The sequence below is a fragment of the Anopheles merus genome, chromosome 3R, assembly GCF_017562075.2.
Source record: "Anopheles merus strain MAF chromosome 3R, AmerM5.1, whole genome shotgun sequence".
Taxonomy (NCBI): domain Eukaryota; kingdom Metazoa; phylum Arthropoda; class Insecta; order Diptera; family Culicidae; genus Anopheles; species Anopheles merus.
The window spans coordinates 13,595,957-13,609,386 of NC_054084.1; the positions used below are offsets into that span (position 1 = coordinate 13,595,957).

The following is a 13,430-nucleotide window of genomic DNA, read 5'->3' on the forward strand; positions in this document are numbered from 1 at the left end:
AATTCACCTTTTGCAGTAGATAAACAGCATCAAAGTTCTATGTGGGTCTTTCAAACAGCGCCTAAGCAGCTTCCTTATGCCACGATGCCAGGGATTATTTTTCTTTGTGTTTTATTTTCAAGCAAGCGTCATCGATGAAATAAACAACAAGATTTGTTTCGTTTAAACACATGTGTATATTTTTAAATTTTTTGTATTGATGAATTACACAAAATTTCACACAATTTACTGGTAATTCACAATCACTTCACTCAATATTCATTCTTCAATTAACGAATCTAACTTGTGCAGCAGCAATGAGATTATTGCCGGCGTCCGTCTTTGACACTTTGACAAGAGCCATCTCGTACCGATGTCATGCATTAAAAAGCTATAAAGATCCACCAAGTTCGGTACGCTTTCTTAACAAGCCTTCAAGTTCCATCATGAACCCTACACATAGTGCTAATCAGCCGCAAAGTTCCGAAAAGTACCATGTGCCTGTTAAAAAGCTCCTTAGTTCCGCAAAGTACCGTCTATCTCTTAATCAGCCACAAAGTACGATATCGGAACGATTTTTCGTTAAACAGCCCTAAATCAGCTATAAAGTACGAGCTGGCTATTTGGGATATCACCCAAGCGCCACAGATTAAGCTTAAACGACTGGAAAATTGAATATCCATATAAAAAAATGAAAGCTCCACAGCTTCATTGGTTTGATCAATAGATGGCGTATTACAACTCATCATTATATTGCTATCCTGTTCTTGCAATGTGTTTCGACAAGTTTCATCTTATCATGACCTATCCCAAATAGCCAGAGTAGCTTAAGCAGCTCATTTTGGCACGCTAAAGATCGCTGCTCTAATTCGCCTTTTGCAGTAGATAAACAGCATCAAAGTTCTAGGTGGGTCTTTCAAACAGCGCCTAAGCAGCTTCCTTATGCCGCGATGCCAGGGATTATTTTTCTTTGTGTTTTATTTTCAAGCAAGCGTCATCGATGAAATAAACAACAAGATTTGTTTCGTTTAAACACATATGTATATTTTTTAATCTTTTGTATTGATGAATTACACGAAATTTTACACAATTTACTGATAATTCACAAACACTTCACTCAATATTCATTCTTCAATTAACGAATCTAACTTGTGCAGCAGCAATGAGATTATTGCCGGCGTTCGTCTTTGACACTTTGACAAGAGCCACCTTGAACCGATGTCATGCATTAAAAAGCTATAAAGTTCCACCAAGTTCGGTACGCTTTCTTAACAAGCCTTCAAGTTCCACCATGAACCCTACACATAGTGCTAATCAGCCGCAAAGTTCCAAAAAGTACCATCCCAAGTGCCACAAATCCACTAAACGACCACTAAACGCCTTCTAAACGCCTCAAATTCTCTACCTAAACGGAATATAGAAAGACTTCGTTTAGCAGACGGCAAACGACTCATGCATTCTAAAAATAGCAAAAAAGCTGGTGGCGCCATCTGTTTGTGGGATACCCAACCGTGGAGCTTCCTCGCTTGGAGGAGAGCTTTCTCATTTCCTCTGTACTGTTGTATGGTTTCGCATTGAAGTTATGCATCGCTAGAACTAGAACGGCGATACGATTGTTGAAATACTAAACTCCAACGGAAACCACCAGTACTGAAGCAAGTGAGATTTGAGTAATGGTCGTTGGTGTTGATACCCACGTATCTGACCACACGACCATTCATATAGATTTTTGCTTGGAAAGTTAGAAGGCTATATAGGTCATTATAAGATGAAACTTGTCGAAACACATTGCAAGAAAAGGATAGCAATATAATGATGAGTTGTAATACGCCATCTATTGATCAAACCAATGAAGCTGTGAAGCTTTCATTTTTTTCCTATGGATATTCAATTTTCCAGTCGTTTAAGCTTAATCTGTGGCGCTTGGGATGTGCCTGTTAAAAAGCTCCATAGTTCCGCAAAGTACCGTCTATCGCTTAATCAGCCACAAAGTACGACATCGGAACGATTTTTCGTTAAACAGCCCTAAATCAGCTATAAAGTACGAGCTGGCTATTTGGGATATAGCCTTATAACTTTCTGAGCAAAAATCTATGTGAATGGTCGTGTGGTCAGATACGTGGGTATCAACACCAACGACCATAACTCAATTCTCACTTGCTTCAGTACTGGTGGTTTCCGTTGGAGTTTAGTAATTAAACAATTGTATCGCCGTTCTAGTTCTAGCGATGCATAACTTCAATGCGAAACCATACAACAGTACAGAAGAAATGAGAAAGCTATCCTCCAAACGATGAAGCTCAACTGGTTGGGGTATCCCACCAACAGAGAGCGCCACCAGCTTTTTTGCTATTTTTAGAATGAATGAGTCGTTTGCCGTCTGCTAAACGAAGTCTTTCTATATTCCGTTTAGGTAGAGAACTTGAGTCGTTTAGAAGCCGTTTAGTGGTCGTTTAGTGGATTTGTGGCACTTGGGCAGTAACTGGATAGGAAAATTTTCAGTTCTATTTCTTGAACCAAAACAGGTTCTATCAGCCTAGAAGTTTCAGAAATGGGACTTTTATGGGTTCGGTTGCAGGGATCGAGATAAACCCACAACTAGTTCCCGGATTTGGATAGGTTATGGGCTCTTCCAAATACCGTTTTCTCGGTTAATGTGATTAAAATACAGCACATAAAGCATTTACCAGCGAACAAAATGTCCCGACGAAGAAGAAATAAGCAAATAATTAGAAACCAAAAACAAAACATAAACCATAAAATAAACCGTTAAACAAATGTGCGCCATACTCCAGCGACGCGGAGTCACCCTGTGAACGTTTGCTGTTATCCAATGATAACAAAACAAACCATTCCGAGTTTGACGTCTTCTGCGGAGAGTGGTGTTGTCAGCGAACGAACGCAATTTTGCACGGATCCCCTCTTTTTTTTATCAATAAATACAGAGTGCTGTTTCCGTGAAATAGTTGGCAAAAAGACACCCGTTGCACCGTTGTTGAGCAAGGGCTGGTGCAGGTATATTGCGCTTACAATGCACCGTACCGGACTGGTTGAGCGAATGAGCTGAAAAGAGAGTGGTGGTGTGGTGGTGCGCATCGCAAAACCAGTGCAACGCAATATATCAACACAGGCCAGGCGGCCACAGGACGACAACACGACGGAAAAAGTGAATGCACCGCATGTGGTGGTGGTGGTGCAGGGAATTAAGGAGAGCAACAGCTTTATCGTCGAAACAGGTAGCCATTATGGGTGGTGGTGGTGGTGGGTGGTCGATTCGGGACTGGATTTGCTGTGCGGTGTGTCTGCTGACGGTCGTGTCCATTCCCCGGGCCGACTGTGGCCTCGATGAGGAACCGACGAAGGACGACCGAAGGCGGTTAACGGCGGAAGCGTCCGAGCTGTCCGGCATCGAGAACTGTCCCCGCATGCTGCACTACGTGTTCGAAGGCTACGCACCAATCGGTAAGTGTCATACCGGGGGTGTCGAACGATCAAGTGTGCTACGCTTTATTCCCAACTCAATCGCTCCTCTTTGCTTTCCACATCCCTTTCGCAGGCAACAAAGATGCCGGCAACTTTACGGAAAACGCAAAGGCAACTACGCTGGAGGAGTGTGTGCGCGACTGCTGCCTGAAGGGGACGAGCTGCCACACCGCGTTCATGTTCAACCACACGTGCTACCACGTGAAGTGCATCAGCAACGATTTGTGCCTTCCGGCGAAGAAGGAAACGTCCTCCGCGCTGCGCATGGTGCTGGTGAACCCGCTCGCGGACGGGCTGGCGGGCGAAGCGAGCAGTTGGTGGGAGGTGCTGAAGAAGGTGCAGGAAAAGCGGCTGCTAGCGAGTGGCGGGCCGGCCGCAGTTGCCGCGGCACCGGCCGTACGGCTGCCGGAAGACACGGACGCGGAGGACAATCTGTTCGGCAAGCTGACGGAAATGTACAACCTGGCGAACGGCGGTGTCTCTAGGGCGCACGGTGACGAGAAGTACGGACTGCCCGCGGTGGAGGACATGTACCGCGGGCCGTACAAATCGCTCGACTACGGTGCCCCGGGGGCCGGGTTTGAGAAGTACGCCAGCAACTACATCCGTGACCAGTACGACGAGGAGGCGGAGGAGAGCAAGTACTACACCGAGACGAAGGCGCTCGGTTCGATGCGACCGTGCGATGTGACGCGCGAAGATTCCTGCCTGCGGAACGAGGTGTGCGTGCGGGTGGTGCCGAACCTGCGGCACGGTATCTGTACCTGCCCGGAAGGGTTCGAGCGCAACGAGAAGGAGGTGTGCCTGTCGAAGGACCAGCTGGCGGAGCAGCACCAGCAGCAAATTGTTCCCCAGATGTTATCCGCACAGAAGCTTACGATGGGCAATGGCGATACGGATGGCGAGCTGCCGCCGTCACCGGTGCGTTCGAGCACGACGAAAGAGCTGACCGTTTCCGTCGCCTCGAAGGACGTGCGGCTGCCGACGAACGAGGCAACGCTGTCGGCGTACGTCATACCGGACGAGAAGACGAGCGGGGACAGGTACAACTACCTGTGGACGCTGGTGTCGCAGCCGAAGGGGGACAGCAACAGCACGATAGCGGACCAGACGAAATCGATCGCCAAGCTGTCCGGGCTGGCGGAGGGGCTGTACCAGTTCAAGGTGACGGTGAGCGGCCAGAACGGCTCGTACGGCGAAGCGTTCATGAACATTACCGTGCTGCCGGAGCAGAAGATTAACAAACCACCGCACGCGGTCATCACGCCCGCCAATCAGCCCGTCCGGCTGCCCAACCACGAGGCGATCCTGGACGGGAGCGCGTCCAGCGACGACGCCAAGATCGTGCGCTGGCAGTGGGTGCTGGCACAGGGACCGCTCGGCTATCAGCCCGAGCTGCCCGAGGTGAGCACGCTCCAGCTGAAGGATCTTACCATTGCCGGCAACTACACGTTCAACCTGACGGTGGTGGATGAGCAGGGGCTGAGCAACAGCACCACGGCCATCATCCAGGTGCTGAAGGAGATCGACTACCCGCCGGAAGCGAACGCGGGCAAGAACGAGATCCTCTACCTGCCGAACAACAACGTCACGCTGAATGGGTCGCTGAGCAAGGACGATAATGGGATCGTGGCGTGGGAGTGGACCAAGGTTAGCACGAACCAGTCGAAAGCGGTCGATATGCAAAACACGCGTACACCGTTTCTGCAGCTCTCCAACCTGGAGGAGGGTGTGTACGCGTTCGAGCTGAAGGTGACGGATGCGAAGAACCAAAGTTCCACCTCGATGGTGCACGTGTTTGTGAAGCCGCCCACCAACCGACCGCCGGTGGCGAAGGCGGGCACAAACGGAACGACGATCTATCTACCCCAGACCTGGGCGGTGCTGAATGGGAGCGAGTCGAGTGATGATATTAAAATTGTCGCCTATAGTTGGCAGCAAATTTCCGGCCCCAACACGGCGCTGATTGAGAGTGCCAATGCGTCGGTAAGTGTGTCCTGGACGGAGGTCGCTAGAAAAATGGAATTTTAACATTAGGTCTTTTACACGTGTTTTTTAGATAGCGAATGCCACCGCGATGACGATAGGGGACTACGTGTTTGAGCTGACCGTGTCGGACGAGGCGAACAACAATGCGAGCGATCGGGTGCGCATTACCGTGGTGCAGGAGAAGAACACACCCCCGGTGGCGAATGCTGGGGGCGATCAAACGGTTACACTGCCCACCAATGTGCTGGTGCTGAACGGAAGCCAGTCGCGCGATGATCTGGGCATTGTGCGGTACAGTTGGACGCGCGAACCGAGCAGTTTGGCACTGGGGACCATCATCGATGGCAGTGATAGCAAGCCGGCTTTGATGGTAAGTGGTGTTGGCAATGGGGTGGAAGTACCAAAGTACCAATTGAAGAGAAATATTTTTTTTACAATAGCTAACAAACATCGTTACCGGGCGGTACGTGTTTAAGCTGACCGTGTACGACGGGCAAGGACTGTCCGCCTCCGACACCGTGAGCATCATCGTTCGGCCCGATCCGCTGCTGATGAGCTTGGTAGAGGTAACGATTACAACCGAAGCGACCGTGCTGACGGCAGCCGAGCTCGATTCGATCGAGCAAAAGCTTACCCTGCTGATCGGTGACAATATGGCAAAGTTGCACGTGAGAGAGCTTAAGGTGGAGCCCCGAACGGGACAGGTGGTGATTGTGTTTTACGTGGAGAAACAGTACGGCCTTGAGGTACGGGGGTACTTTTGAGCGGCGAATGACGAACAGAGCAGTAATGTAACCTTCCCGTTTCCGTAGGATAAAGACAAACCGCAGCTAATGCCGGCGCTCGAGGTGGAGCGAATATTGAAGGAAAAGTTTTGGCGCGATTACACCATACTGGGCACGTCGGTGGTCGGCATACGGACCACCGTCTGCCAGAACGATTGCTCCGGCCACGGTGTGTGCAATGCGGAGACGCGAGAATGCATCTGCCAAAGCTTCTGGATGCCGGACATTTTCTACTTCTGGGGTATTGCCGAGGCCAACTGTGGTATGTATATGAGCAGGCCCGGGAAGGAAAAGGTGCTTTGGAAGCAACCGAACTGCAACTATATGTTTTGTCTTCTCCGCAATAGATTGGTCCATACTGTACGTGATTGTTGGTGTGCTGATTGTGTTTTTCGTCCTGTCCGGCATCTGCTGGGGTATTACGTGCCTTTGCCGACGGTCGGCCAAACCGCGCACGCGACCAAAGCCCCAAAAGTATTCACTTTTGCAAACGCACGACGAGGAATTGCCTTCATGTGAGTAATGTTTTTTATTTATTTATTTTTTTAAGTGCATCTTTTGACTTAATATTAAGTTAATTTTGCATGAAACTTGTATGTACACCACTGTACTGGGGCTTATCTAACTTGAAAATAAGGATATTTGTTTATGGTGTCTATCCTCAGAAAGCCAACTGGGTAGGTTTTTGTTTAGAGACTAGCGTTACAATTCAAAATTCGCATTAAATCAACATATCAATATGATAATCTCTTTACATTATTGTTCTAATGTCCTTGATTTAATCGATTTATTGCATTATACTTTTCTGTATAGCAATTGTAATACAGCAATTATCCGCAGTACGCGAATTCGCAGTACGCGATTCCTATAAATTTGACAGCTCTAAGGGTTTTTTGAAAATCTTTTAATATTTTGAAATATTTTATGCTCTTTTTGAATTTCACTAATGTTCAAAAAGCATGTTGCATCAAATTTTTGCTAAAGATTCCTGTTTTACAACCAAAAAAATGTTATTCATAGTTCTGTGTCGATATTTTTCGATCCTCGAACCAGTAGTATAAACTCGTTTTCCATAGGAATCCGCTATACACGAAAACGTTTTAAGGGTTTGATGAGGGCACCAATTGGATTAGATTTTTATGCTTTTTAGCCTTGAAGACAAGAGGAAAAATACTGGAAAAGAAAAAAAAAGATTTTGTAGTGTTTGATTTTGACCAGCAAAATTATGTTAACGTTCGTATAATGTTTCTAATTTCTATTGTTTTAAAATTAAAATTTCCTTTTGAACCAAATTTACGCACCGCACTGTACGCCGTGCCATCAAACAGCATCGCGCAAAACCTTACAAATGCTGGCCAACATGTATATCCGTCAGCCCAGCTGGGCGTACGCTGTCAAAAGGGTGAAAGATGAAGAACAGCATAAGGGGAAAAAATAATGCCGGCTATGTTAATGCTGATTCGGGGAAAAAATAACTTTCAATAGTGTTTGCAATTCGATTGAAAATGCTCTGTATTACATCTCGTTGTATGTAATGGGATAGAAGGAGCATTATATTCTCTACCGAAATACTGTAATGCTGTAATGCGTGCGTGTTTGAAGGGAATAGGGATCGGCGATGCGTAAGGGTCGCGAAAGGGCATGGTGTGGATTGGTAAAGCATCGCTAGCACAGCATGTCGTGCGTTGGTGTGGTGTGTAGGAAAAAGCGTCGGAGGGTACTCTGATCTCTCTTCAGTTGTCGAATAAATCTTTCGCCTTTTACTAAAGATTTCCGTGGAGAGGGATACTCAAATGAGTCTAAAGTGAATTTTTGTCGTCTCGACCCCATCAGGGGTTGGGCCCTAATCTCTTAAACACAAGAATATTCAGAAAGCAAATTGTTAAGGCATTTTCTAATTATAATTTCTCTGATTGATATTTTTGTCACTTTCTTGTAATATTGAAGAATTAGTGAAAATTTAGTAGTGACATATATTTATTATATCATTTCATTAAATTGATAACAATAATAACTAATATTATATGTTTTACTTTATATTTGTATTATATCATATCTATTGGCAGTCTGTCAGTAACAAATTCGATGATCTTGAATCGATGGCTCTTCACTTTAATATCTATTGAACAATTCAATCTATACGGTGAAATCAACAATATAATATCTATTTTACTTCCTTGCTTCAGTTAATCGCGCGGGAACCACGATTTCCGACAGCGAAACCGACTCGGACGTGCTGTTCGAGAGCCGCTCGCGACAGAACGGACTCTTGCCGGGACGGTCCGGCAACGGTGGGCTACCGAACGGCGAGCTACGAAACGGAGCCGGCGGTCACCCGAAGTACGGTGTAACGCGTCTAGGACGACGCATCAAAGCTTAGACAGTAAGATAGGCGACAAAAAAGGAGATGATAACAACTATACCAGTGCCACCCCAGTGCTGGGGGTGGAAGCAAAAGCGGAAGGGTGTGCAACCTTAACAACCGCGAGAGGAGGCGGAGGGTTATATGCAACTAGTCGGAAGAAATTTCTTTACCAAATACGTTCCTAATGTGCTTGTAGTGATTTTTTGATGTACACGTGTAACGATATGATTGATTTAATGCGCTTTGAGCAAGAAAAAAACACACACATCACCACGTTCTTTCCATTCCATTTCTTTGAACTATTCGTTTAGATACGCACTTTCTTCATTCCTTTATAAAACTTCTTGATATACATTCCCTACAAAAGAAAATACCCCAAAAGCGCACTGTAAGAAGTAAGTTATTATTGTAACAACCAATGTGATTCAAAAGCCATCGAAGTAATGAACATAAATTGCTTGCTAAAATTAGGCAAACCGTGCAAAAGAACGATTGAACACTATTGAGGCGAAAAATGGTGACAAGGAAGCCCGTTCCTTAATGGTGGTGTAAAGATTGCATTTACGTGTTCGATTCGAACAAGGTGCATTTGGCATTCGTCCTACCAGTAGCCATTGGTAACCCACGGGGGTGTCACGCCTGCCGGCACGTTGGAAGGTTTTGCTTATGAGTGTTGTGTAATGTTTTCGTTTAGATGTTACCCTCCCAGCATACAAATATTCCGTACTACTACCAATTAGCGAAAAAAAGACGAACAAACAAAAAAACGCACATATTGTACGCCGAGAAAGGAGGAGATATAGAAAAGTATTAAACATGTAAGAAATAACCACGCGTGTGTACCACCCGTACTGAGTCGGGGCTGTGAGCAAGGTGCGCAAAATACGGTAAAAACAGAACAGAAATGATCAATGATGATGATGATGATGATGGCGACTGGGTGACTGGGTTGACTGGGGGATGCTTCAAAAGCTTTATGAGCATTTGAGCAAGTATCACTGAGCAGGCGGGGCAGATCAGAGCATCAGAGTAGAGCTCTTGTAAGGGTAGGTGGCAGTATTAATGTTGCACTCGCCCGAAAGGGCACCCGAAAAACCAGAGCATAATGTACTTATGAGCGCCACCGGATTTCGTCTTTTCTCTGTGTGTGTGTGTATGTCATCTCGACGGAGAGTGTGGTGCGATAGAGTGGAAAATATATTCAAAATACAAAACGGAATGAGGCGATTGAATTGTGAAGAAAGTGATAATATTACAAAATTTCTGGTTAGAAACTAGAAGATATCGCAGAAAACTCGCAAACAGCCGTAATGTCAGGCCTGCATGGAGGAAGATCACGGTGTATGCAATTATGGAAAAATAAACTCAACCTTTAATTGTGTTGGTAAGACACAGCAAAACATTGTTGAATATTGTTTAATATAAATTTTCTCTTTGCAGCGATATAGATGACAGTGGCACATCCAAAGCTTTAGAATCCCACATACTGGCATCCAACGGTCGGCCAATAAATACAATCGGATACTCGTGCAGCTTATGATAACATGAACGTGATAAGAAAGCAAAAAACGTTTACGTCTTCTCTGGTGTAGCGACTTACACAGTCACGCTGGTCTGTATAGGCATCCTCCGGATAAGATTCAATAGGTAAGTTGCATAAAAACTACTCCAAAATCCCCCAAAACTATCCCACAACAGTTCTTAACAATTAATAAATAGATTGGATTAGATTTAGGCTAAACTTAGCGATACACGGGCCATACGGGCGGGCAGATCAAGTTTAAAATGAATCCAATTTGCTACGCTGCTTCCTCGTGTATTTTTTGCATAATTTTGTTCGTGCTCTTGCCCTCATTTTGGAATCCCTGTTTCAACTGTTAACTGTTAATTGATGTAATTATCAGCGATTTCGGGCTGCCGCTCGATGCAACCTTACACTTGAAATAGACAAAGCAAACAAACCGAAGCTGTCTAGCCTAGCCTCCGCATCGAACCGTCATATATTCAATTGTTCACGATCAATTAGCATAGTTTAATGCTGAACAACTGGTGCTGTGTCTGACTAGAGGAGGGTGTGCATAGATGCACACGATAGATGTTCAAGGTTAGCCATAGAATCTGATGGATGCATACGTGTGGAATGGCTTGCAATGGGATGATTGCCATGCCTGTACGACCTTATTACAACGAACCACCTATACGCTGTGTTCGTCTGCGTATCAATGTCGGGCCACGCCATGAACCGGATCAAATTTACACGTAACGTTCTATTATTGCGCTCCATTCCGACGTATCGATTATTGACATCGTTTCGGCAGGCAAGCTTCCTATGTACTAGTTCCGTTTGGTGTGAAAGGCACAACATTTTATGGATTCTGATGATGATGATGATGTTGATGCTACTTGGAATGTGCGTTTGGGAAGAGCTGCGTGTCCTTGTGAGGTATCGAAATGTGATGTAATGTTTCAAATCAATGTTTCCGCACGTTTTGTTTATCTCTTTTTTATTAGTGTTGTTTACTTTACTGGTGTTTTGTTTGGTGTTTTTTTTTTAAAATTACGTGAATTTTTTGCATTTTTTTGCTACGATTATTTTTTATTGCTTTTCTGTACCGTTATTTGATTTTACCTAAATTTTTCCTTTTTTTGATACCAATAGAATAGAGATATTTAATATATTTTATCTTAAAATTAATGATGGTGTGTGCTACTTGGCGGAGTATAAACTTTGAAGTGTTAAAAATAAGTTTTTAATTTTTGCGTTAAGTGATGATCATATTATTTGATATTTTCATGTTTCATTACTTTATTGTTGACTTAGACATAATATTTAAAAAAAGTGTTAAAACCATAAAATTATATTTATTTTCTTTTATAGGACGCAGTACAACGTTCTGGCTTTCCAACAAAATCATATATTATGAAAAAATACATAAAAGTGTATAAGTAATTTAAAAAATGATAATAAGTTAAACATTTTGAGTTGCTTTATGGTTTTTCTGATCATCTACTACATGATTTTCAATACAATACGGCAAAGAAACTGCATTTTTTTTGTTTCAATTTAGCTCCCTATGATCTAGCGTTAATATTTCTAAGATTTTGTTACATATATTCCTTTGATGATACCATAAGAAGAAAAATTAAGTGTTCAAAGCTATTAGTTTCGAATAAATATGACCTCAATCGAACGGTCAACATAAACTAAAGCTAGTTTGATGTTTTAACATGCACGACCTAGAACTGAAAGCAATTTCAAGGGCGGTAATTTTTCGTGCAAGAATATTTAGGTTTCAGTTTTGTTTTTAAATAGTGACGTAACTGCACTTGCCAGCTTGGCAGCGTGCTGTTTGACCTATTTTCTTTTGGCGTACCCAAAGGGACAGAATGTGTAATGTGACACTGTATGCAAAGCGAGCAAAGTCCAGCAATTTTTGGAAGCGGATTTGGAAGTTACACAGCCCCTTATACAAAGATGTAGCCATTATTAGGCTCCAAACCCTCTGCACAAACACATTTACCTCATTCATGATGGATCGTTACGCTTTTGTATAGAAAAGATGCCATCTCTCTGTGTGTGTTTGCTTATTTGTATATTGGTGTCTTTGTGTTGGTATACCTTTTTTTGGGGGGGTACAAGTTATACCTCTCTTGACCTTCGCGCGATCTGACCTGTATCGCTGCGCGATCACCATTCGAAGGGAGCAGAAGATCGACCGGGGGTTGTTACGCGGGTTGCTGCTGCTGGCACGCTGCCAAACATCGCTCGGTGTTACTCTTCGATCTGATCATCGCTACCCACCACCACCACCACCATTACCATCGACACACGCTCTTTGTTTTCATGCATAATAAAGCGAAGGAGGACGCACTGGGTTTTGTGCGAAGCTGTGGCCAAACACACGCTCTGCTACCACTTCTACTACGCCCCGCTAAAACCCATCGCTTGGTTCGGTTCACGTGCGCCAAATGCGTTCGTTTGTTGTTGTTCTTTCGTCTTGCTCTAGCGCAACATAAATTACATCATCGTCACAACAGTTTATAAAAGCAGCTTGGGGAACGGGGAACAACCCGAATGTGTGACGCCCAAACGTGTGCGTACGGATTTAGGACGAGGAGGTTTTTTTGGGAGGGAAACTGGGAGCATCGAAACGAATGTGTGTACGAACCAGTGAGGAAGGAATTTGACTTCCATACAAAACAAAAAGAACTAAAAAAACACGCGTACACACATACACGAAACGCGCGTGGCAAGCGAATGTTGAGACTTTATTAATACGTGCTTCGTGTCAATTCACCAAACGGCGGCGCAAAATCATTTTGCTGCGCTTTTTGATTGAGATTTAATGTGTTTATTTATCGGTAAACCCTCCGCCTTGCCCTATAATCGTGATAGCGTTTGATAGGCAATGGGAATTGTGTGATATTCACTGAAATGTTGCTCGAGAGATACATCGAAATTTGTAATGATAAACACTATTTCTTCGAAACATTCTCTAATAGTCGAATCAATTTTTATTATCATTGCTAAAATTGTGCTACAATTTCATAGTTGGGTTGCATTAGGTATTTTACTTGTCTGTTAATTCCAATCGTCTAAAATTGCTGAAGCTGTTACACTAGTTTTCGGGACAATTTTCAATGCGAACAGCATTATTGAACATTCTCGAGATGTTTTTCAACCACAGAGCTGTCACACATATATGACAACTGTTGAAAAACAACTCACAAGCGTTGAATATTGTTGTTTGGGTTAAAAAATGACCCGGAAACGGTGTTTCTTTAATTTCCTCTCTCCATGCCATGGATTGTTATCCTACTTTCTGCTG

At 44.2% G+C, this 13,430-nt stretch overlaps 1 protein-coding gene and 1 non-coding gene across 2 annotated transcripts; both read left to right on the top strand.

Annotated features, from left to right (window-relative positions):
• Positions 1-2,819: 2,819 nt before the first annotated feature.
• On the top strand, positions 2,820-9,341 carry LOC121595262 (dyslexia-associated protein KIAA0319-like protein). Its single transcript, XM_041919117.1, has 7 exons — positions 2,820-3,441; positions 3,536-5,448; positions 5,522-5,821; positions 5,892-6,197; positions 6,264-6,498; positions 6,584-6,751; positions 8,423-9,341. Exons 1-7 carry the CDS (start codon positions 3,150-3,152, stop codon positions 8,614-8,616), a joined length of 3,408 nt encoding a protein of 1,135 aa, XP_041775051.1. The 5' UTR covers positions 2,820-3,149; the 3' UTR covers positions 8,617-9,341.
• LOC121598129 lies at positions 7,954-8,075 on the top strand. Its single transcript, XR_006005522.1, has one exon. It is a non-coding gene; the product is annotated as a U5 spliceosomal RNA (small nuclear RNA).
• Positions 9,342-13,430: the final 4,089 nt, after the last annotated feature.

What these genes read in the sequence shown, in the direction of transcription:
- LOC121595262 (XM_041919117.1), top strand. Translation starts at nt 3,150, where the DNA reads ATGCACCGCATGTGGTGGTGGTGGTGCAGGGAATTAAGGAGAGCAACA. An exon ending in CGAAGGCTACGCACCAATCG is followed by an intron (nt 3,442 to 3,535) that starts GTAAGTGTCATA and finishes TCCCTTTCGCAG; the next exon opens with GCAACAAAGATGCCGGCAAC. An exon ending in TATTGCCGAGGCCAACTGTG is followed by an intron (nt 6,499 to 6,583) that starts GTATGTATATGA and finishes TCTCCGCAATAG; the next exon opens with ATTGGTCCATACTGTACGTG.